General features: G+C 52.8%; 1 protein-coding gene and 1 pseudogene across 1 annotated transcript; one reads left to right on the forward strand and one right to left on the reverse strand.

The window, feature by feature from the left end:
• The first annotated feature begins 4727 nt into the window (after window positions 1–4727).
• On the forward strand, window positions 4728–8344 carry LOC137467418 (inositol 1,4,5-trisphosphate receptor-interacting protein-like 1). The gene is made up of 2 exons (XM_068178919.1): window positions 4728–4794; window positions 6423–8344. The coding sequence occupies exons 1-2, from the start codon at window positions 4728–4730 to the stop codon at window positions 8297–8299; spliced, it is 1944 nt and encodes a 647-aa protein (XP_068035020.1). The 3' UTR covers window positions 8300–8344.
• A 2917-nt stretch (window positions 8345–11261) lies between these two features.
• LOC137467420 (zinc finger protein 418-like) overlaps window positions 11262–25352 on the reverse strand; it is a 95805-nt pseudogene continuing 81714 nt past the window's right edge.

A 25352-nucleotide genomic window follows, 5' to 3' on the forward strand; every position in this document is an offset into this window, starting at 1 on the left:
TACAGATGTTTTCCTTTTTTTCTTCCAGATAAAACTTGGGTTGTTTGAAAAGTGGGGAGATAGTGCAAAAGAAGATGCAGAAGAAGAGAGCAGAATGAGAACTTTGCAAGTGCCACATGCCTATAGCCTGCTGTCTTTAGTGATGCTGTTCCTTCCAGTCACTGGAATGTCAAAACAAAATATCCCAAGACTGAAGCTTTCCTAGAAAGGTAAACTTTTCAGTGTTTTTTTTCTGATTCTGCTGCTTTTGTTTTGATGTGATGTTGCCAGCAGTTCATTTGTATTACTTACCAGGAAAACAAATCAGACATACAAAATAGAAGCCTTAAAGATGGATGAATTCTGCCTAGGGACGGTATTAAATTCTGGGTTTTTTTTGTCATGTAGAGGCACATGTATCTGAAATAGAGCTGTCTTTTTAAACTATTATTTCTGTTTGCTCCAAGACGATGTTAACAGACTACATAAATTAGAGGGGAGTTATACTTGAAACACTCCAAGCTGCATTGGAGATATTTCCATGTGGCTGGTGGGGATGATGTGAGACATGGAGGACATTCACATCTTCCTAGAGCATCAGAGAAGGTTGAGAGCGCTGCCTCAAGTGTTTCAAGGGGACTGACATTTATTTTTGTAATTCTTTTTCTATCACTACGTTGGTATGTTAAACTCCACATATGTGGTTTTCTTTTATCTTGCCTCTTTGGATCACCAAATCGTGTTTCTCTGTGGAATTTCTTAGTCTTGTGTGTAGTTCTTGTTGGGAATGGTATCTGAGGAGTTTCAACACAGACACATTTATGTATTAATGGACAATTTTTTAAAGGAGATAGATTTCTTGTTGCTTTGAATGTAGATTACACCTCCACAGGCACAGAGATGTGACACTGATGCTGTCTTCTTCAGCTAAAACAAATGCTCTCCAGTTAGTTACGTTTCATCTATGTCAGCACCCTGCCCTTACGGGAGCTATTTCTGCTCTGTTTTTCAAACTTATGTCTTCCTATGCATGGCAGAATTGCACTCAGGATGGTGTGATGGGACAGGCTGTAAACCCTTCATCGGGGCTTATGATACGTTTGTCATGAGTTTAGCACCCAGATGAATTTAATGAGTAAGCAGAATGACATGCTATTTATTTACAAGCTTCTCTTTTGCTAGATTTGCATGCCACTGTGCATGCTATTCCACTGTGTAGAGATGTGTCTGGATGTGTTTGTGTGAGAGAGACGGAGGAAGTAAATGAAGGGATCTTGACAACATTTTCATAAATTCAGGAAACAGTTGCACTCACTGAAGCCAATGAATACAGAAACTGAAAACCTGACATGAGTTATGAAAGTTAGCAGTAAAACCCTCCTAACATACAGCCAGCCTTCTCACAGCTAGGCCTTTTGAGATAATTCCCAAAAGCAGCACATACCATATGGCAATGGCATTTATTGTGGATTTGACACTCACGATTAGTGAATTCCTCTCAACTTCAAAAGCAGATAGCCTTTGGCAAAATCCTGATGGATGCATCTGGCAGGTAGAGAGGGGGAGAAAAAAAAATATTGAGGTCAACACAGGAAAAAAAGAAATGTCTGAAATCTTAGTTTAGAATAGTGGCAGAGACCTGCTGGGAGTGGTTGGGAAAATGCCTGAGCTCGTTTAAAAAGACAATGAGCAGATGATTGATATTTAGGCCCTGACCCAAACTTTTATTAGCAACTTTATAAACCTTTCAGTTTGGCTTGAGGGATACTGTTTCCTGTCTAAACTTATCCACCTATATCCCTGTAGGGGGGAAAGCAACAACAGATACAGATGCAAAATAGCACATAAATCTTAATTTGGAGAGCTGTGATGGAACTCAAAAACCAGAAGAAAGAGAATTATGAGAATTTATTGTGCCTTTTCTTACTTTTCTTGAGGGGGTGGAAGGTGTGTATTTTTCCACATGGATCAAGAAAAAATTCATTGCAGTTTTTTCACACTTAGGTATTGTAAATGATACCAGTATGGCTTATCATAATTAAACCATATTTTTGTTGTTGATATCGGGATGTCAGATGTACTGAATATTCAATAAAGTTATCAGAATTAAGTCCATCTTCTTTACCCCAAGTGTTTCAGACAAAATAATTCCAAGGTTTCTGTAAGATGTAGGAGAAATGAACTGTCTTGCCAGTTCTCATAAGATTGTTAGTCATGTCACTGACAAGTCCTGGCATCTCTGTTCTTTGGAATTAAGACTTGAAATATCATGAGGAGGAGAATACAAAGTTCTTTCCCTTCTTTGTGGAAAACAGACGAAAACTGGCAACATCAGGCAGTTCCAGAAAGCTGGTCACATGTGTGTGTTTGAAGGGAAGTTTTCATTCTCTTCCAGGTGCAGTGTGTTTATGGCATAGGTCCATCTTCCCAGAAGAGCTGAGCATTTGCTGGGGCAGGAGAGCTGAAAGTAAGCAAGATTTTGCTCCACAGTTACTGAATCTCCCAGCTGCATCAGTCAATGGTGGATGGGGAAGAGGGAGAGGGTGGGGTAGTTAAAGATGTGTCTGTAACTGCAGGAGTGCTTCAAGAAACCACAGCATGTCACAGCTCCTTTGTGTTCAGACAGCAATTAAAATTTCAGACCTTCTCTTAATGGCAGTTACAGGTTTTCATCTTCTCTGGGTTTTCATCTTCAGAAGTGGGAATCTGTGCTGGAAATGTTAAGATATTCCAGGGAGTCATGTGGGGATCAATGCAATACAATGCATTTCCTTTATTGCATGCCCTACTCTAAAAATGTGTTCTAAAAAATTGTGCATGTATAAAACTAAAGCTACACACAACTCAATTGAAATATGTTGTAATACAGAATCAAAGTCATATATTCTCCACCTCTGTTTATATAATACACTGTGATCTTTAATCACATATCCTTTGTTCCCACATTTTCCCTGATCCATTAGTTGAAAAATTCTCTTCTTCACTTATACTTAACTTTTAGATACTGATTCATGTCATTACTATCCCAGAAATTGTCACTGCTTGCTCTTGTGATGTTTTTAGGGTGCTCGCTCTGCATAGACCTTACTTAATCTATGCATCTTAGATACTTCTACAAGTTTGAGGTGCTTCTATTATTATGTTATAGCTTTAATATACGGAGGAGCTAACAAACTGTCTTCTAATAGAAGATTGACATCTTTAGAAAACCAGGGGATGAATTATTCCTTATTTTCATACTCTTTGTCTAGCTCTGCTTTCAGTCTAAGAGAACTGTGTGTGTTTATCATTCATTTTCGTGCACCTGGACATAGCCTGTGACCTTCATCCAAACTGCAGAACTCCTTAAGCACAGAAGTGACATTCAGCTTCCCTAAGAAGTGCATCCTCCTTGTCTGCTGCATCATTTAACATGCTCATTCCAATGTCTAGAGCAGATGCAGAAGGTTTTCATATACCAGTCTCATTCATTAATGTCATTTTCAGGACAGCATCAGTTTTGTTACTAAAGAATGGAAGAGTCTGTGTCCTAATTCATATAAGTTCAATTCATACAGTGTAGACAGTCATGTCTCTATCTTCTGGGTAATAATATTTTTTAATTAATTGAGAGGTACTTCCATACATATTTTCTGAGTGTATCTCTAGGTTCTACTTTATAGGGAAAAGTAGACTATAGCCAAACCAGAAGATTGATTGCCGTCTCAGGAAAAAAAAACATTTGCATTTTGCAGCTGTGCTTGCTCTGCTGGAACAAGGAAGCAAAACCAGACAAAGCCCTGCTCCTGTGGTAGCATCAGCAGCTGTAAATCTGAATGCTTATGAAAAACAAGGAAAGTGTGTTGAGTGAAGAAATGGTGTTTTCCTCTTGTTTGTTATTTAATTAATTTTTGGTGGTTTGTTATCTCTCAGAAAAATCTATCTCAGATTCCTTTGCGGAAAAGCATGAAGTGTTTATGTGAGAGTGAAGATCCTACTACTGGAAGATTGTATAGTTACGCAAAAGAATTTGCCTGTTTTGTCTCAAAAATGCTTTCTGGAGGCAGTTATCATTGAGACTTATACCCGAGATTGATGATGGATGGGCACTGCTGTCCATGCAAGGAAAGGCTCTCGTATGTGCATAAACTAAATATAAATGTGAAGGCATTTATAAATAGAAAAACCATCAAATTTCTTACAGACTTTTTTTTTTCTTTTTTTAAGCTAGTGAACTTGAAGGTCAGATCCAACTATATGTTGCATTTTCTGTCATATAATTATCATATATATAATGTCCTGGAGAGCAGCTTCCAGTCACTGACATCAACAGTTTACATAGCAGATGAACTAAGAATAACCTGGGAGAACTGACCCATATCAACCTCTTAAGGGTAAACTGTAGCTCACAACAGTTTTTGTGTTTTCATGGTCACAGAAGGGCCTCAGTTGGGTAAAGGAAGAATTGTGTTCAAAAAATACGGAACTATTCTGCTGAGTGTTCACTTTATTAAATCTTGGAAAATGAGAGGAAACAAATCTGGAAGAGTGATACTTGGCAAATAATTTTTGCTCCCTTGTAAAAAGAAGGAAGGGACAACATTAAAAACAGCTTCCCTAGAAGAATGCAGGGAAGATACATGATAAGTGGCATCAGCTCGGAAGAGAGTTTAAAACTCTTTATTGGAATACTTCTACTAATGACATCTGTTAAGCAAATCCAATTCAGAGCAGTTTTAGCAATCCCAACATTATTCTGCTACACACCAATGGGTGAGCGTGATCAGTCTGACGTCAGTGTCTGTCTAGCAGTGGCCATCTGTGGTCACGATGCAGGTACTCAAGTCACATCCTGCTTCCCTTTCCTCCCTCCCCATTTCTGCAGTTCCACTTATAGATGAGTTCCCCAAAGAAAGGTCGAGGAGTATAATCTCTCCTGTACTCACAGTCCTTTGGAGAAAAATACACAAAGAGATAGCAGAAAGAGACAGAAGTTCCTTTCTCAGTCAAAGAGATTGGCTAACACTGTTTAAGGGAGACAATTTTGAAGATGGTGGGAGTGACAGAGGTACATCTTTGCAGAAATTTGAAAACACAGACATTCTGCTTTCTGAACAAAATCCTGGCTATACCAGAATTTTGCACGGTGTTGAACCACAGAGTTTGAGAGCTAAGAGGTTATTGAAGGCATCAAAATTTTGTAATTAAATTATTTGGCCTTTTTAGGATGGTATTAACTCTTCCTGTGCATCATCCAAGCAGCCTGGATTTCTTCCAGAAAGAAAGAAATCTCACTAAATCTGTAACAGAGCATTAGCTTACATGACATCCTACCCCACAGTAATAAGTATAAATACTACTAATAAAAAATGTCCCCCACCAGTATTAAATAAAAGCCTGCACTTGTACACTGAGAACATCCCTGGGTCATGTCACCCAAATTTGAATTTAACAAGGGTTGTGTGTGAGGGTGCTTGTGCCTGCTCTGTCAAGGGAAGCTCTGGTGTTCCCAGGTTCCCGAGGGATGGATCTGCACTTGGTGTCTGTTGGGGCTCGGGGTGCCCAGGGCCACGATGAGTTCCCTGACCGGGCTGGGGACGGCGGGCGGGGCTGGCCTGTGCCGCGCTCTGGGTTCTGTGACATCGCAGGCGCCGTGTCACAATGGGGGCAGCTAGAAAAGGCCCCAGCGGGTGCCGCTGCCCCAGTAGAGCCTGGGCAAGCGGTGAGTGCACAGCAGTGAGGAGACGGGGCTGGGGGCTGGAGGAGGGCTGGGGGAGAAGCGCCGGTACCTGGGGCTGCCCCCGCATCCAGGGCCCAGCCCCGGCGGGAGCGCCTCGCTGAGGGCGCGCTGCTTGCTGGGGCAGCGGTGCAGGCCTTGCCAGCTGCCGGGGGCCCTCTCCTTCCTGCCGCCACATCCCTGCTGCTCCTGCCCCTCATTGTCCGTCTCCATTCCGGCCCCACTGAACCCCTTCTGTGTGTCCTCCTGCAGACCATGGCTTTACTGTCACTGCTCTTCGTGCTCGTGCAAAGCCTGATCCAGTACCCCCAGCCGGCTGGGGATGGGCTGGATGAGGCCACGCACCAGCGAATGAAGGAGCGTCAGGAGCTGCTGGACCGTGAGATGGCTCAGCTGCTGCAGGAGCTGGAGCGGGGGCCCCTGGAGCAGCAGGACGAGGGCTGGGGAGCCGTGCTCTTTGGTGCCCTGCAGCAGTGGCCGGTCTGGGTTCTTGCTGGCGTCCTGCTCTTCTTGGGCCTGTGGTTTAGCTGCAGGAGAAGGAGCTGTGACACCAGCAGCAGCAGCAGCAAGGACCAGAGCTCCTGCAACACCTTGGGAGATGAGAAAGGAACAGAACAGAAAGAAAACAGCACTGATCCAGAGGAAGGTGGAGAAAACACTGACGTGACTGTGGAGGCAGATGACAGCAGCACTGAAAATGACAGAGGAGGCAGTCCTGTGGCTGTAGATGAAGGAGACAGTGATGATGCCATTGAAGGCAATGACGATGTGAAGGTGAAGGAAGACAGCGATGTTCACAGAGACAATGGACATGATTTAAAGAAAGATGAGGGACGGAGTGATGGGGATGTGCCAGGAGACAGTCGTGGTGACGAAAATGAAGAAGAACCTGGCCATGTTGTTGGAAATAAAGAAGACCTAGATGAAGCAAATGAAGGAGAACACAAGGATGTGCGGGTGGAGCAAGACAAGGACACTGGAAAGGAAGAAGAAGGAGATGGAAATGAAGAAAAAAACAATAGTGTGACTATAAAGGTGGGCGACAACAATGACATAAATGAAGGTGAAGACAACATAGATGGACAGGAAAAATACATGGATGTGAAGGTGCAGGAAAGCAGTGATGCCAGTGAACAGAGAAGCAGAGATGTGACTGAGCAGGAAGATAGCAGTAAATGCGGGAATGAAAGTGCCCTTAATGGTTTTGCTGGACCTGAGAAAGAAAATAAGGATGTTACAGAAGAAGATGGCAATGATAGAAACAAGGTTGAAGAACAGGGTGATGTGAACGTGGAGGGAAACAAGAACAAGGATAGAAAAGAAGACAAACAAGGTAACGTGGCTGCCAGTGAAAAAGTTGGCAGTGATGGTGGCAAGGAAGAGAGCGGCAATGGTGGACCCGAAGACAGAGAAGACACTCAGGATGCTGGGAATGAGCAAGGCATCCTTTTAGTGGATGGCATACAGTGGCCTGTGGAGGACCTGGAGAGAGGTTGCTCAGTGGTAGCTGAGCTGATGGAGAGCTTCACGCGTGTCTTTGTGGACAGCGTGAGCAATAGCTTCTACCCAGTGCCTCAAGAAGCCATCGGGGTGGGCAGTGCCTTTGAGGGCTGGAGTCCCCGTGGGTGGGATGGTGTGTACCACGTGCTGGTCCCACTGAATCCCCCGCCAGGGCACGTCTTCCACCTAGAGCTGAACAGTGCAGGGCAGATGGCAACAAGGACCTTCAGCGTCCGTGTGGAGCTTGCGTGCTTGTGCGAGAGGGAGCGGCTGGGCGAGAAGCTGTTGTGCTTCCTGCACCACTCGCAGGAGGAGCTGTGGCGGGAGCAGAAGCGCAGCCTCCTAGAGACACTCTGCACCGGCTCCTACCTGGATGTGGAGAAAACCTCCCGCTGGTTCTACCAGTTGGTGAGATGCTCGTGGCTGCACGTGCCTCAGTCATACTCATGGCACTTGGTGTTTCAGCCCTGCAGCCGGTCCTGCCAATTCCAGCTGAGCAAAGGCAAGAAGAGCCTGACGGTGGAGATGCTCTTTGGGGTGCGCCAAGGGGACTCTGACATCTTTGTGGTCAGCCATCCCACAGAGGCCCAGAAAGGCAACTCCAGCATCTTTGTGAGCAGTCAGCCCACCGAGGCCAACATCATCGCAAGCACAGCGTGGCCTGAGACATATGCTGTGGCAGAGGCAAAATTCTTGCAGCACATTGCCAGGCAGATGCCGTGCCAGAGCTTGCACCTGAAATGCCTGCAGGTCTTCACCTGCATCCTGAGGGGCACAGGTTTTTCCAGCTCTACCTGGAAGACTGTGGTCATGCACGTGCTGACCACCGTACCGCTGTCCCGGTGGCGCAGGAGGGAATTTGCACAGCGGCTGTGGGACGTCATGGCGTACCTGCGCCGCTGCCTGCACTTGAAACACCTGGAGCACTTTGTGCTAGGCAACGGGAGGCTTCCTGCAGAGATCAGCTTGCCGCCAGCAATGCGAAGGCTTCAGCCACTCAACCTCTTTGAGCACCTGGCCCGAGATCCTGCTGCCCACCTAGAGGCGCTGCAAGCTTATGGTCGGCTGCGATTTCGCCTCCGGACGCTGCTCTCCAGCTACTGAGAGGAGTTCCCTGCACAGAGCTGTGCTGGGGGGGTCACACCCGATGGCAGCCACGTGAACGCTGCATAATTGTTGCATTTGTCACTGGCAATCCTGAAGCCGCTTTCCTGCTCCTGCGGAAGGAAGATTCTGCAGCACATGGATTCGTTGTGCAGACACATCTCTGAGTGGCCTTGCCCTTCACCTTCCAGTTACGACGGTGCTGTTGCCTAAGTCTATGAGGCAGAAACTGGCTCCACCTGCACATCCTCACAGAAGAACAGTGCAGTTGATGGAGGTTGCTTGAAATATCTCGAAGACAGCAACCTAGTCTGTTAGGGACTTAGTGTAGTCATTTAATGAGCTGTAGCTTTAATTAGACTAGTTTCTTAGCATTCCTTCCAGATGCCCTTTAGTCTCGTGAGTGTATAACTATTCTGCAAAGTTACCCTTAGTGTAGAGAAATACCCTACTGTAGTTGCTTGTCTGCTTTTAAATAATATTTGAATATCTATGTTTGAGAAATTAATAAAAGAAGATAAGTTTCTCAAATTGCCTGAAATGTGTCATTCTTTGCATTTAACCCTCTGTATTTAGAGAATGTCCTTCCTATACCCCTATCTGAAATAAAAACTTTTTTCAAACAGAGATGTTGGATATATGAAGTATGCTGTCTCTCAAGCATTTCCATAGAAACACTTGAAGCTTGAAGTGAAAATGCCCTGAAGTGCCTGAAATTTTGCAGCAGAGTACTCCTGAATTTTTAGGAATATTTGGAAAAGTTTTCTTCACACAGTCACTTCTATACGCTCCTGGGGAACAATTCAGTCCTAAGAGTTGAAGTCAGAGAAGTCCCTAACTGCAAAACATGTGGTTCAATACATCTTTTTTTCTCATAACCAAGGTTTTGGCACAAAATTGTGACAGTGGAAAGTAATTTTTCTGTTTTTTCTTTTTTCTCTATTCCTGGTTATTTGTGTCCTTTCAGAGAGGCCCTGCTGGTCTATTAATATAACCTTTTCCACCAGGCCTATATAATATTGTCTAGCAGTGAGAGTCACTTTCCATGCACAGCTTTATCCATGGTCAGATGCAGCTAAACAAAATATGATTTACTTCTTGCCATACATAGTAGAGATTCATGGTAGTTTGGAAGCATTTATTCTCTTTGCCTTTGTACCAACACATCAAAGAACAAACAGTGACATTGCAGGGTGACATCTCAGAGTCTTCTGTGACATCACAGAGCAGCTGTCTGACATCACAGGGCGACATCTCAGAGTTGTCTCTGTGACATCACAAGGGCTGTGTGATATCACAGGAGGTTGTATGACATCACAGGGGCTGTCTGGGATCACTGGGGAGGTGACTCTGCCCCAGCCCCCCCTCCCAGTTCCCCCAGAGAAGTCCAACGCTGCTCGTGCACAGCGGGGTCCCCTGTCCCCCCGGGTCCCCCCGCCCCCGGCGCCGCAGCCTCCCCCAGAGGATGTTCCACGAGATCGAGCCCAGAGCCTGACACAGGGCCATGGGGGGTGGGACAGGGGACAGGGACCCCCCGGCAGCGTCCCCGTGTCCCCCAGGGCCAGAGCCTGGCCCAGGGCTCCTTCACCCTGTTACCAACGAGGGCTTGAGAGCGCTGAAAAAATCCCCGGCAAGGGAGCAGCAAAAACCCGATTTAATATTGAGCAACAGCACCACAAAGTTCCTTGGCAAGAGTCACTCTGCTCCTGACTGGACACTTCAGGCACACCAAGGAAACGATGGGATGGAGGGGGGGGGGTCACACACGCTCTGGGGGGACACACACGGCCCCGGGGACCCCCCCATATCTTCTGCAGAGCCAGGACGATGAACCCCACCATGGAGCCACTGACCTCTGGCAGTATCTTGAGGGTGGGGTCTGGTGGCAGCTTTGGGAGTCTGGGGGAGTCACAACCACCCAAAAACGCCCTCCCAGCCCCACAGCCACTCCCAGACTCCTCAAACCACCCCACAGCTCCCAGCCAGGACCCCCCCCCCCAACTACTCCCTGCAAGATAAATGACCCCAAGAACCACCAAAACCCGTTTCCATCTCCCCCAGGACCCACCCAAATTCTCTGCAAGCCACACAGCCCTGTCAGGGACCCAAATCTCCCTCATAGACCCTGCCAGGCCCCCTCCCAGCACCACAAATTCCCACAGGATTGACAGAAGCCCTTCCCAGTCCCCCCACGAGCCCCTAAACTCCCACCTCCCATGGCACTGACCAGGAGAGCTTGGTGGACAGGAACATTTACAGCCAGGATCAGCTCGGGCACTTCAGCAGTGATTTGGGCACTTTGGGGGAACATCCCGGATAGGGAGACCCAGGCCAGGCACTGGGACAGACAATTAGAATTCTTAGAGAACAGGCGGGCTCAGGTGGACACCTTTTGCCGGCACACCTATGAGATTGTGGACATGTCCCCTGACTTTGATAGCTTCAGAACACCCAAATCCTCCCAAATATTCTATTGAACCAACCCCAAATTCACCCCCAAATCCAGGTAAATGGTGCAGCTTTAGATCTCTTTGCTCAATTTTTTATTTTCACCACAGTTTTGGTTGTTTAGACAGGGTGAAGAAAGAAATTATTGAAATGGAAAAGACCTCCAAGATCATGCAGCACTGCTTGATGCCACCAGAAGAAATAACTGGACAGAGCGGGTGAGATTTCTTTGGGGTGTAAAGTCAACAAATCGCTTTCTGCCAGTGAATTTCCAGTTTAGATCAGAGTCCTGATGGGTGTTCCTGCCCCTCTGTTCATCCAGGTGCCTATGAGGATCCAGGAGGACGTGGAGAACACCTTCCAGGTGTCTTCTCAGCAGGGATCACTGGGAATGTGGGTCACCAGGGCTCTGACCAAAGTGGGTCCTCCCATGGGGGATGGAGTTGGAGCAGGGCACGAAGCTCTTCCCACAGCTGAGGCATTTGCAGGATTTCCCTTACCGGTGCCTCCGTTGGTGTTGGGTCAAGGTAGAGCTCCTGGAGAAACTCTTCCCACACTGGGGACACTCGTAGGGCCTCTCCCCAGTGTGGACGCACCGGTGGGTGACGAGGTGGGACTTTTGTTGGAAGCCCTTCCCACAGTTGGGGCAGCGGAAAGGCCTCTCCTCCGTGTGAATCCGCTGGTGCCTGAGGAGACTGGAGCTGGTCTGAAACCTCTTCTGACACTGGGGACACTCGTAGGGCCTCTCCCCAGTGTGCATGCGTTGGTGGGTGACGAGGTGGGAGCTGCAGCTGAAGCCCTTCCCACACTCCCCACACTCCTAGGGCCATTCCCCGGTGTGGATCATCTGGTGCTGGATCAGGTGGGAGCTCTGCCTGAAGCTCTTCCCACACTCCAAGCACTTGTAGGGCTTCTCCCCATGGTGAACCTGCTCATGGCCCACCAGCTCCGAGCTCTGGCTGAAGCTCTGTCCACCTTCCTGGCACAGGATGCCAGGGCTTTTTGGGCTCCCGGGGTCCCTTCTCCCCTCCCTCTCTGCTTTGGGCTGCAGGGGCTCCAAGGAGTCCCCCCTGCCCCTCTCCAGGCTGATGAGGGTCCCGCCAATGACGGCGCTCCCCCCTCTCTGGGCTCCCCACTTTGGGCTCCTGGGGGACACAGGGCTCTGCTCCTCCAGGCTGCCTCTGCTGTCAGCTGCCACCGGGACCCCCCAGTGTCCCCCCAAGGGGCCTTTTCCGCTCAGCTTTGCAGTTCTTCATTCTCCAAACATCCCCCCAAAAAACCCAACCCAGGGACCCCCCCAGGATATCTGGGCCGAGCTCCCCATCCCTGGTCACCCATGGGATGAGGGGGTGATGGTCACAGGGGGGCTGCGAATTCAGGGAGGGCTCGACCTCATGATTCCTTTTTCTTTCCCTGATCCTCCTTTGTCCCTCCTCTTCCTCTTCCTCCCATGCCTCCTCTTCCCTCTCTCCTCCTCCTCCCCCAGGAGCAGTGACACCCTCGGTGCCCCGTTCCCGCAGCCCTGGCAGCCCGCAGCAGGAGCGGGGATGGAGCCGGAACAGGTCGGGATGGGCAGCGCGGGGCTCTCGGCTGCTCCCACCCGCTGGGGGCAGGGGGAACCCGGCCCGGGCAAAAGGAGAGGCAAACTGGGAAAACTGGGGGCTGCACATCCAAACTGGGCCTTGCTGGGGACCCTGCCAGGGGACTGCCAGCCCTTGGGGCTCCTCTCGGGAGATCCGGGAGGGGGGAACGCAGAGAGGGCTGGGGGATCCCAGGAATGGCAGCACTGGGAGTGACTTTTTTATACTGGGATCGTACTGGGATCATACTGGGAGTAGCTGGGCCCATGTGGGGGCAGACTGCGGTCACACTGAGGGAGACTGGGATCATATTGGGATCATACTGGGATCACACTGGGACAGAGTAGGAGCCTGCAGCGGGCAATTGAGACCATGCTGGCGCAAATAGGATACACTGGGAGTGACTGGGATCATTCTGAGTTTGACTGGGAGCAACTGTGAGCAACCGGGATCATGCTATGAGCAAGTGGGAGGAACTGGGAGTCACTGGGTGCATACTGGGGGTGACTGGAAACAACTGGGCTTCTACTGGGATCAACTGGGATCATGCTGGAGGTGACAGGGATCATATTGGCAGTGAGTGCAACTACACTGAGGCTGAGTGGGAGTGGTGGAGAACAAATGGGATTATGCTGGAAGGAACTGGGAGTGACTGGGAGTATGCTGGAAGGAACTGGGGTACACTGGGAGAGACTGGGAGTGACTGGAACAAAAGTGAGGGTGAAAGGGAGCAACTGGAACCATGTGGGGCACAACTGGTTCATACTGGCAGTGACTGGGAGCACACTGGTCTCATCTCTAGACCATACTGAGAAGGACTGGACTAATACTGGGAGTGTCTGAGACTGACTGGGAACACACCAGGCACATCATCCCCCATACTGGGTGTGACTGGGAGCAACTGGGAACACACTGGATGAAAGTGGGAGCAACAGGGACTGTGCACGTGCAAATTGTATCATAATGGGGAATGACTGGGAGCAACTGGGCTCCTGCTAGGAGCAGCCCCTGGCGCCCCGGGAGCCCCGCACCCCTTTTCCCGGCCATGCCGCCCCTCCAGCCCCAGCACCCCCCATTGCCGGGGTGCCGGCACTGCCAGGGATCCCCCCCTCTCGGGGTCCCCGCTGGGGCTTCTGGGGCTCTTCTCTCTCTGGGCTCCTGCTCAGGGCAGCCGCGGCTCTCCCGGGGCTCCCCAAAACCGGTGTCCCCCCGCCGGGGCTCTGCTGCCATCACCGCCCACCGGGACCCCCGAAAAACACCTCCCGGGGACCCCCCGATGTCCCCCCGAGGACCAGCTGCGGCTCGGCTTTGGAGCCCTGCCAGCTCCAAACATCCCCCCAAAAAAATCCCAAACCCAGGCACCCCCCAGGATATTTGGGCCGAGGTCCCCCTCCCCGGGCACCTGCGGGATGGGGGCGATGCTCCCGGGGTGCTGCGAGCTCAGGCAGCGCCAGGGCCACGCGATTCCTTCCCTCCTCTCCTCCGGCTGCTCCCTGCTGCCGCTGCGCCTCTTCCTCCCTCCCTCCTCCTCCTCCCCCGCTCCGGGATCCTGAACCGTGAAGGGAAAGGGGGCGAGGAAAGGGCGGAACCATGAGGGGAAAGGAGCGAGGAAAGGGCGGAACCGTGAAGGGAAAGGGCCGGGGCCAAGGGGACGCGCTGTCCTCAAAAAAGCCCGGTTTGACCCAAAATCACCCAAAAGGGCATCAAATGCAGCCTACATCCACATGGTTCGGCCTGACATCAGCCAAACGGGATTAAAAGTATCCAAAGGGCTCTAAAATCTAACCAAAGGGGCTTAAAACTGCCCCAAGTGTTTTATAACCCTCAAGAAATGGCTTAACATCACCCGTAAATCTTTCAAATGTGACTAAAATCCACCCTGAAAGTATCTGGTCCAGCCTAAAATCATCCAAAGGTATCTAAAATCACCAAAATGTCCCTGACACCAACACAACAAGACCTAAAATCACCCTAAAAAGGCTTGGTTCAAACTAAAATTGCCCAAAGAAGAAAAAAACCCTACTTAAACGGGCCCAAATATACCCAAAAAAGGGACCTAAAATCACCCACACAGGATTAGGATTCACCCATATGGGCCCAGTTTTTCCTAAACTCACCCAAATGGGCCCCAGCCCCACCCCCATGGGCCTAAAATCATCCAAAGGGGTCTGAAATCCCCCCTAAACCCCACCAGATTCGGCCGCAACTCAGCCACAGGGGCTGAAAATCCACCCGAAAAGGCTCGGGATCCCCGCAAGGGATCTGAAGCCCACCCTAAACCTGCCCGGTTCGGCCCAAAATCCCCCAAAGGGGCTGAGCCCGAGGCCGAGCCCGGGATCGGCTCCGGGGTCGCTCCGGGACCTCCGCTCTCGCTCCGGGCAGTTTTGGCCGCGGCCCCGGACGGGCCTGGGCGGGACCGGGAGGGACCAGGGAGGGCTCGGGAGGGGTTTGGGCATCTGGGGCTTTTTTGGGCTTTGGGGAATTGTGTTAGGAGTTTACAGGGAATTGTTGGGGTTTTTGGGGAGAGTTATTGGGTTTGGAGGCAGTTGGGGGAATTTGGGGAGTTTGGATTTTGAGGGGCTTTATTGGTGCTTTGAGTGGGAAGTTGTTTTCCTGGGGGTATTTGGGGGTTAATTGAAATTTTTTGTGTTTTCTTTTGAAGTTCGGAAGGTTTTACTGGGATTTTGTGGGGATTTTGTGGGATCCTCTGGAATTATTTCTGGGGTTTATTTAGGGGATTTGGAGGCATTTTATTGGAATTGTGGGGGCATTTAGTGGGATTCTTTGGGGATTTGGGTTTTTTAGGAATTTTAGTGGGGATTTGGGGGGGGGGTTGTGGGTTTTTTTGGGTGTTGCCAAGATTTCTTTGGGTCTCGTGAGGATTTTGTGGGGCTTCTTGTGGTTTTGGAGACATTTTTGGGGGGGGATTTGTGGGGTTTAATTGGGATTTTGTGAGCTTTTATTGAGATTCGAGGGTGTTCTAATGGGAATTTGTGAAATTTAATTGCGATTTCATGGGGTTTATTGGGACTTTCAGGGGTTTAAAGCAGATTTTGGTGCCTCTCGGCCCTTCCCCACACCCTGGGACAACTCCAAAGCCCCCCAGAATTCCTCTAAAACCCCCCCAAAATCCCCCAAAAATCCCAATAAAAAACTCCTAAACACCAAAGAATCCCACAAAATCCCAGTGGAACACACCAAAATTAAAAAAGAAAAAAAAAAAACTCCCAAAAATTTCAATGAACCCCCCAAGAAATAACCACCCCAAAACCCTAAAAAAATCCCCAAAATCCAAAATCATCAAATCCCACAAAACCCCCATAACCCCACAAACCCAGTAATTTTCTCCAAAATCCACTAATTCCCCCTAATCTCCCAACAAAATCCCCCAAAGCCCATACATGCCGCCAAAATCCCCCCAAAATCCCCCCTGAGCCCCCCAGACTCACCGGGGGCCGTCCTGGATCAGGGGGCACCAGCCGGTGGAACAGGAGCCACTTCAGGGGGCCCGCGGAGCTTTTTGGGGAGGGGGCACCATGGGAGACCCCCCAAAAACGGGGGAGGGGAACCCCTGTGGTACCCCCTCCCCAGAAAGCCCCCTCCCCCCGTTCAGGAATAGCCAAACTCAAGAAAATGTAAACCAGGCTTGACTTTCCAGAAATTATTTTTGGCCGGGTTTAGCTGCATCTTCCAGGCTCAACTTTCCAGAAATTATTTTTGGCCGGGTTTAGCTGCATCCTCCAGGCTCAGGATCACCGGTGTATTTGCAGGTTTTGCTCTGCATCATCAGCGTGCCCACACTCTGCTTGGTGTTTCACAAATGGAGAAGACAATGGACATTGTGCCAAGCTTCCTTGCAAACAGCAACACCTGCATCAGCATGACAGAAAAGAAGGAAAAAAAAAAAAAAAAGAAAATATTCACCGGTTAGAACAGAGCCAGTGTCCCACCATCTTCCCCTCCACTGTTATTATAGAGGCAAACCTGGGCCTAAAGCTTCCACCTCTCAGTTCCTGATGCTGTTTGACTTCAGCCTTGACTCCCCCTGATCTACCTGACTGCCGTCCAAGTGGGGCTGGGGATGCTCAGCCTGGAAAGAGGAGACACTGGGGAGGCCTCACTGCAGCTCTGCAGGACTGGAAGGGTCCCACAGGAAAGACGGGGACAGTGTTCAGCCGGGCCCGTGGCAACAGGACAAGGGGGGATGGCTTTCAACTACAGGAGGCTGATTGAAGTTGGATCTGAGGAAGCTGCTCTTTTACACGGAGGCTGCTGAGGCACTGGCCCAGGCTGTGGATGCCCCATCCTTGGCAACAGGGCTGTGAGCAGCATGGGCTGGGGAAGATTGCTCAGCTCGGAACAAGATGCTCTTTAGATCCACTGTGATGTCACAGATGTGATGTTCCAGATGGAACCTCCAGCGTCCAGCAATAAGCACAACACAACCACTGGCCCTTGTGTCAGCCCACCCTGTGCCAGCCCTCGTGTCAGCTCACCCTTCACCATGCTCCCTGTCACCCTTCTCGTCACCTGCGCCCTGATGCTCCCATCAGTCCTGAAAGCTCTCTGTTGCCTGGATTTTGTCATCCGTCCCTGCAGGATGCTCACGTTTGTCCTGAGGAAGGTACGGTGCCATTCCATGGAGGTGGACACCCCCCAGCTGCCCGGCTGGGCTGGAGTTCTGTGGGGATGGGGTGGGACAGGGACCCCACTCTGAGGTGTTGCTATCTCTGCAGGCTGTCACAGAGAGAGAGGACGAGATGGAGGTGGACATGGAGATTGATACCGAGGAGGAGATGGAAGTGGATGGGGAAGAGAGTGGAGACGAAGAGATGGAGGTAGACATGGAGATTGATACTGAGGAGGAGATGGAAGTGGATGGGGAAGAGAGTGGAGACGAAGAGATGGAGGTGGACATGGAGATTGATACCGAGGAGGAGATGGAAGTGGATGGAGAAGAGAGTGGAGAGGAAGAGATGGAGGTGGACATGCAGATGGATACAGAGGAGGAGATGGAAGTGGATGGAGAAGAGAGTGGTGAAGAAGAGATGGAGGTAGATGTGGAAGAGGAGATGGACGTGGAAATGGAAGAGTACCTTGAGGACATGGACATTGATGAGAAAGATGAGGAAGAGGCCATGATCTTGGGATGAAGACCAATCCCAGCAGCAGGACAGGCATGTGGTCCCCACAGGCAGAGCGGGTCCCCTGCTGCCAGGCTGGGACTGGGCTGGGTGGTCCCTGCTCAGGGATGTGGGACCCGGTGCATTGGGTTCTGGTGGCCATCCCCAGCCTGTGCTGCGCTTGCTGGGCCAGCCTGGGGGCACATGGAAGAGCCCTCTCTGCCTGATTGGAGTGACTGTGCCTCTTGCTTTTCCTCAAGGATGATGGAGATCCCGGACAGAGATGCCACCCTTTTGTACATACGTTGTGGAGTTTGTTGTTGTCTTTAGGCTATAGGTTTTAGGGCTTCTTTTTGGCTTCTGTAAATACGTTTCATAGACTTTTGTTAGATATGTTCTTGGGTATATACGTTCCATAGATAGTTGTTGTTACAAATATTCTTACAATGTAAATGTGTTCTGTGTTTTCTTTGCTGTTTTTCTGAAAATAAACAAGCTTTATTTTTCACACCCCAGTTCTCTTTCCATTTGCTAAAGGCACAGGTAGCATTTGCAAAGTTGTGGTTTCCGCTTGCTCCAGGTTCCCAGGGCTGGAGGTCGGTGGGGGCGCTGGCACAGCCACAACCATGTGCTGCTACCCAAACCAGGGTAAGCTGGACCACATGGTGTCGCTTAACGAGGTTTCTATATCAGCACACAAAAATTAGGTTCCTCAAGAACTGTTATTCCCTTTTCCTCTCGATGCCCTCGGGCTGCAGGTTGGGCACCAAAATCTGTCTTGGTTTGAAAAGACAGGTGTCTGCTAAGGAAGGCAGGAGCCTTCCTGGAAATGGAAAATGTAAACCCCCTCCCTCCAAATTATTATAATTTTGAAATTAAAAGGCTCTCAGGCAAAGATATGGGAATAGGAATAACAGTTCTTTACTAGAAAAACTTAAAAGATAACTGCAATAATACAAACAAACAAAAAAACCAAACTGCTGACAGAGTCAGAACACGACCTGACACGCTGTGGGTCAGGGTGTTGGTAGCAGCACCCCAAACCCAGCTGGGGGAGCGTAGGTTTGGGGGGAACAATTGGAAGGGGGTGGGAGAGGGGGCACAGGGGGAGGTGGGACCCACTGAGGCTCCCCCAGGTCACCCCAGGACCCCCAGGCCCCGTCCCAGGCCCCCCAGTTCCCTCCGCAGCCCCGGCTGAGGGGGGCTCAGCCCAGGAGCCGCCGTCGTTCGGGGCTCCCCCGAGGGCAGCCAACGGGAGAGCTCCCGGCTCAGAGAGGCCCCAGCAGAGGAGGGGATCTTGTCCCTCCTCGAGGGCCCTGAAGGGTCTTCAGGCCCCTCTGAAGAGGAGTTTTTCTCTTTTTAAGGATTTTTGGGGGGACCTCACCATTTCAAGGGTGTTTTTTCCTCCCCATTTTCAGGTGTTTGTGGGGCCACAGCCCCACAAGCCCCTTTTCAGGGGTGATCATGACGGCTTTAAGTGACATTTTTCTGGGGGACTCACTCCAAGCCGCTGTAGGGGATGTTTTGCCCCCCAGGGTGGATTTTTGGGGTTTAAGGGCCCCCGCTCTGGTCGGGTCCCACTCTAACTCCCCTGAAGAGGCCAACACCACTCCTGCTGATTCCGGCAGCGGAGCCCGGGGAGGGTTGGGAGTCCTGGGAGGATTTAGGGGTACCTGGGAGGGTTTGGGGGTCCCAGGAGGGTTTGGGAGTCCCGAGAGGATCTGGGGGTACCCGGGTGATGCCGATGATGGTGATGGGGACCCCGTGCTGAGTATAAACTTCCCTGAAGAATTCCTGGGGGGGTTTTGTCTATCTCCAGGGTTTTTCGGGTCCTGGTGGATTTTGGGGGGATTCCCAGGGGGGTTTTAGGGATTCCCAAAGGGGGGGATTGGGCAATCCCAGGGCGAACCCAAGGCTGGTTTGGGGTACCTGCTGGTGACAGAGATGGGGAACCCCTGCCAGGACCGAACCTTCTCAGGGGGGTCTGGGGCGTGCTGGGAGGTCTTGTGGGAATTTTGATGTCCTGGGAGGGTTTGGGGGGTGTCTGTGTGGGGTTTTTGCGGTCTTGGGGAGTTTTTGGACGGCCCAGGGATGGTTTTGGGGTCCCGGGGAGGTCGGGGTGTCCCGGGGGGTTTGGGGGTCCCAGGAGGGTTTGGGGGTTCCTGGGCGATGCCGGTGACAGAGCTGGGACCCCGTGCCGGGTATGAACCTTCTCACTGCGCACGGGCAGTGTCAGCGTGTTCAGGGAGATCCTGGGGGGCCCGGGGGTCACCCCAAAACCCAGGGGACCCCAAATGCTCAGGGACCCCCCCAAACTCCCCTCACCGTTGGATCTGCTGCAGGCAGGGGGGCACCAGCACTCGGCTCCCACCCCCACCATCACAGGGGGCTGTGGAAGAAATCTGGGGGTGCACGGACAGGTCAGGGGGACCCCCAAAGTCCTGGGAAAGGGTAAACACAGGGGAACTCCCAGGAATCCCCACTGGGGGCTTAGGGGAGATCCAGGAGGAGTTTGGGCGAGCTTAATTGTGTCACTATCGTCAGCAAAGAGGACTGCAAGGGTCCCCATTCCCAGCAAAAGGTGGGAAAACCCAGGCTGGCTGGGAATAGGGGTCCCAGATGTCCTCGGTGTTGAGGAAAGGAGGGGCTGGGCGCTAGGAAAGGCAGGAATAGGGGTCCAGGGGGTCTCTGGGTGAAGGAAAAGGGGGCTCTGGGTTCCTGGAGGGCCGGCATGGCCAGGAAAGGGGTGCAGGGCTCCCGGGGCCGCCAGGGGCTGCTCCCAGCAGGAGCCCAGTTGCTGCCAGTCACTCCCCATTATGATACAATTTGCCCCCAGCGCTGTCCCCGTTGTTCCCAGTGCCATCCAGTGTTTTCCCAGTTCTCCCAGTTGCCCCTAAATTAGTCCCAGTCACTCCCAGTACGATCCCTGTATGAGTCCTGTATGATCCCAGTCTCTCCCAGCAGGGCCCCAGTCACTCACCCTTGTCCCCAGTTGCCCCCAGCGTGGTCCCAGTTACCCCCAGCACATTTCCAGTGGCTCCCAGTGTGTCCCAGTCCTAGTGCTTGTTCTGGTGCTTTCCATGAACTGACTGAACTCTTGATTTATGAACCAATGCACTAGATGTGGAATCCTCTACACTGAACTCAGAAACAAATGCCCTCTGTCAGAGCATTTTCATCTTCTAGATCACTTTCAAGATGCCCATGGGGATGTTGCAATGATTATCACACAGCTCTCCATTTCTGGCTGCAGGCTCTGCAGATTCTTTCTCTGCATTCAGTCCGGCTTGCATTCCCTGACAATTCCTGGTAGCCCCTCATGGTTTCTTAGGGTAAAACAGTAACAATGAAAACCTTACCAATGGCACAACTGCCCAGCCCACAAGGAAAAGAAAGAACAAGCTGTCAAATCCTTCAAACATTTGCCCTGCTATGCTGCAAGAGTTGAGCTGCACACACGTTGTGGAAAGCCAAGAGAAAGTGCAGCTGGTGGTACATCTTGTGACAGAAGCTGCACCTCGTTCTCCAGGAAAGGTTCTTGGAAAAAGCAAACAGGAGTGTGGAGAAGATTCTGGGAAAACTGAAACAGCTTTTAAGGAATGAAATGAAAATGGCAAGAAACAACTGAAGATGTTTTTCTCTGTTTTTTTTATGCTCCTCTTTTCCATCTTGAACTACTGCTCCATCCCCTTAATCCAAATAGATCTCATCTCTAAGATTCATTACTTGGCGAATTTTAGACCCTGTAAAATACCATGAGCTACACACAGTTTCACAGTTTGCCTTCCCCATTTTCGTTTTGTTTTTTTTTGTTTTTTTTTTGGGTTTTTTTTTTTTGTTTTTTTTTTTTTTTTGTTTGTTTTCTTTTGGTTTTTTTTGGGTTTTTTTGTTTTTAATCATTGCTGGAGAGGTAAGTGCAGTGCCTGGGTAAGGTACAAATTCTGCATTCAGGGAATGTGCTCCCATAGGGTTTGATCCTCAGCGGGGACAAGGCACAGCAGCGCTCAAGGGGATTCCTATGCCTCTGTGCAGGAGTCCAGACTCTGGGTCTGGGCTGAACAGGGCAAAGTTCCCGTGTTTGGACAGGCTCAGGGGCTGCCCCTGGGGAGCGGAGGGCTTGGCGCGGGGGCGAGCGGGCAACGGAAAAACGGACACGGGGACAAACGGCCCCGGAGCTTCAGTTGCAGCGGCAGGAGCAGCAGCAGCAGCAGCGGCAGCAGCGGCAGCAGCGAAAGCAGATACTCTATCGAACCCCTCGCACTCCTCTCCCTCTCCCGCTGTCCCGCACCCTCTCCTGCTCTCCCTTTCACGGTGTCCCCTCCTCTCCCAGTCTCCCTCTCCCCTGCTGGCCTGGGCCATGTCCCCAGCCCGTCACCGGCCCCGTCCCCGCCCCGGTTCCCGTCCCCGTCCCCGGCCGTCCCGCCAGGGTCTCGCCTCCGCCCGGCTCTGGGCGTGCTGGCGGTGGCGCTGCTGGGCGGGCATCAGTGCCTGGGGCTGGGGCGGCATCGCCGCCCTCTGGCTCCGCCTGGCCCGAGCCCGGCCCCGGCCCCGACGTGGGCTCCAGTCCCGGCCCCGGGCCCGGCTCCTCCCGGGCCCCGCGGAGGACACACGCGGCGCGGCCGCTCCCGCCGCCCCCGCTGCGGCTTCCCCGGCCCGAGCTCCGCCGCTCGGCACCGCGGCCGCCAGCCCCGAGCCGCCGCTGTCCCGTTCCAGGGACAGAACGCCTCGGGGGGGCCGGCCCGGGGCGCTCGGGGGGTGCTCGGGGGCCGCTCCTGGCCCCGGGCCGAGCGCTGACAGCCGCGTCCCGCCCGCAGGGAAGTCGCAGCAGGGCCTGAAGGAGCGGTACCGGCTGGGTTCGCTGCTGGGCAGAGGCGGCTTCGGCAGCGTCTTCGCAGCCACGCGGCTCTCGGACGGCGCCCCGGTGAGCGGCGGGGCCGGCGGCGGGCACAGGAGGAGGGGGCGGAGGAGGAGGAGGAGGAGGAGGTGGAGGAGGAAGGGAAGGAGGGGGAGGAGGAGGAGAAGGAGGAAGGAAAGGAGGAGGAGGAGGAGGGGTAGGAGGGGAAGAAGGAGGAGGAGGAGGTGGAGGAGGAGGGAAGGAGGGGGAGCATGGGGCTGGGCAGGGCAGGTGGCGAGCTCAGCCCGCTGCTGCTCTTGGCTTGCAGGTGGCCATCAAAAGGGTGCCAAGGAACCGCGTCCGGCACTGGGGCGAGCTGGTGAGTGAGCGGGGCCAGCGGCAGAAGCTGGGCGGGGATGAGCCGAGGCCCGGCAGGCTGGAAGCCACCAGGACACCTCGAGGGAGAGCAGGCGTGGGGCCAGCGCAAGGCGCAGAGCATCCCGGGCCGGGTGAGGGGTTCCCGACCCCCGGCACGGCATCAGCCCCACTGACGGCATCGCGCTCCTCCTGCAGCCCGACGGCACCAGCGCACCCCTGGAGGTCGTGCTGCTGGCCAAGGTGTCCACTGGCTTCCCCGGTGTCGTCCAGCTGCTGGAGTGGAAGGAGCTCCCCAGTGACGTCTTGATGGTGCTGGAACGCCCGGAGAGGTGCCAGGACCTGCACCATTTCATTCAGGAACGGGGGTTCCTGTCTGAGGAGTTGGCGCGGGAGCTGTTCCGCCAGGTGCTGGAGGCCGTGCGGCACTGCACCAGCTGCGGGGTCCTGCACAGAGACATCAAACCAGAGAACATCCTGGTTGACCTGGCCACCGGGCAGGCCAAACTGATTGACTTTGGCTGCGGCACCTACCTGCAGGACACAGCCTACACTCGTTTTGCAGGTGAGCCCACGCAGGGGTGTGCTCTCAGTCCCGTCATCTCATGGCCCAACACCTCACAGCCCAAGCTGGGTGTGGCAGCGGGGATTCTCCCTTTTGCTGCCCTTCATGGCACTGAGATTTCAGCTGAGTTGCTTTTGAGCAGGGCTGGGTGGGGAGCCAGCTTCCAGCCCTGCTGGCAGCCTTTGCCCACCACTCTGCCCAGGACTGGGGCTGGGGCTGGGGCAGCCAGCCTGACAAAACACCCGTGGGTGGGGGTAGCAGAGAGGGGGGCCGGAACCTGTGTCCCAGCCGGTTTGGTGTGCAGGTGACAAAGGGCTTGGACTGCTCCACTCACCTGGTTTGGTTTGGATTCATAATGTTTTTGGGGCAGTGCAGGCAGGGAGGATGAGGGCATGGTTTTCCCAAGCAATGAGTGGGTTTTTTCCCGTCATGGTCGGGCCTTGACAGGACTTCTGCTGCCCTCTTCCAGCACCAGTGGCTTCTTTTCCATCCCCGAGTCTGTACACAAGTCCCAGGTGCTGGCGAGAGGGCAGCGGTCACCCCGTGTGCCACTGGGGCAGCCCCCACACACCCAGGGATGCTGGGGCCAGGCTCAGGGAGCAGCAGCGTCCCCCTGATGAACCCCATCTGTATTCCATAGGAACACGGTCATACAGCCCACCAGAATGGACCCAATTTGGCTGGTACTACGGCAAGCCAGCTACCATCTGGTCCCTGGGCATCCTGCTGCACCAGATGGTCTGCGGGGAGCACCCTTTCAGGAGGAGCCAGAACATCAGCTGGGACCATCAACTCTCGCTGCCACAACGGCTCTCTCAAGGTGGATCCTCATCTCTGGCCACGGGGGCAATACCAGTGCTGGGAGACAGCAGCAGCTCGTGAGCATCCCACTCTGGCAGCTGCTGAGGAGGTGGCACATGTCCTGCTCTCCTGCTCTCCTCCAAAACAGGGAATTGATGGGGACGTTTAGGCCCAGCTCTGAGCACATCCAGCATGGCCTGGGCACGGGAATAGTGGGGCAAAGCCAACAGGAGCCTTCTCCAGCTGACCGGCGGGTTCTGCTTTCTCTGCCCAGAGTGCCAAGATCTGATCAGGCGGTGTTTATCCATGCTGGACTTGGACAGGCCCTCTTTAGAAGAGCTGTTCTGTGATCCCTGGCTGCAGGATATTGATCTGCCCTAGAAGAAGGGAGAGAGCCACAGGCACGCTTTGATGCAAGGCCCTGGTAAGTTACAGCTCCACACATGCCTTGGCAATGAGAAGCAAAGGAACCCAGACATTTTGTCCTGCCTGTGTCACTGCCCAGGGGTCATCAGATGGGAACACGCAGCCCTTGTGCTGGAGCTCAGCTGCTCTGCCTAGCACTGGTGGCCACCATCCGAGCTGGTTTTGCTTGTCCTGGTTCCCTGACAGCTGGGGCCCTGGGCAGAACCCTGACAGCCTGGGCTCACCCCAGGGAAGGAGAAGGAGCCCCTGGAGAAGCTGTACCAGGTGGGGCTGCTGCTGCTGGGGACACGGAGGATGACATCAAGGATGACAACCTCTTCCTCCACCTGGTCACCGGCAGCTGAGGATGATGGACTTTGATTCTGGCACCTTCTCCAAAGCCAGGCTGCACAGGGAATGTGGAGATGAGTCCACACGCAGGGGGATGCTCCCAGATTTGGGCATTGCACAGCCTGGCCAGGAACCAAAGGTTCCCCCCTTTGCTGGGGCGGATGCAGCTGATCCTTCAGTCGGCTGCCAGGCTGCTTTTGGCAGGGCTGGGGGGATGGGCTGGGGTGCTGATGAAATGGGAGTGGGCTCCTGGCCCTGCCAACAGCCCCAGCACCCACCCTGCCCCGGGCTGGGGCTGGGGCAGCCAGCCCGACACAAACAAACCCCCATGGTGGGAGCAGAGGTGGGACTCCAGAACCTGTGCAGGGGCTGCTTTGCTTTGCAGGCAAGGAAGGGCTTGGGCTGCTCCACTGCCCCTGTTTGCTTGGGATCACCGTTATTTTGGGGGGCAGTGCAGGGGGGAAGGGAGGAAAGCCTGGGCTTCCCTCACCTGTGGGTGGGTTTTTCCCTGGCATGCAGGGGTTGGGCCTTCCTCAAGCCCCTGACAGAGATAAGATTTTTGACCTTTTTT

This window comes from Anomalospiza imberbis, unplaced genomic scaffold (genome assembly GCF_031753505.1).
Source record: "Anomalospiza imberbis isolate Cuckoo-Finch-1a 21T00152 unplaced genomic scaffold, ASM3175350v1 scaffold_62, whole genome shotgun sequence".
NCBI classification, from domain to species: domain Eukaryota; kingdom Metazoa; phylum Chordata; class Aves; order Passeriformes; family Viduidae; genus Anomalospiza; species Anomalospiza imberbis.

Bases quoted from the DNA above. Each gene is read 5' to 3' on its own strand.
- LOC137467418 (XM_068178919.1), top strand. From the start codon at position 4,728: ATGGGTGAGCGTGATCAGTCTGACGTCAGTGTCTGTCTAGCAGTGGCC. The intron at 4,795-6,422 runs GTACTCAAGTCA...CTGTGGCTGTAG, and splicing joins CATCTGTGGTCACGATGCAG to ATGAAGGAGACAGTGATGAT.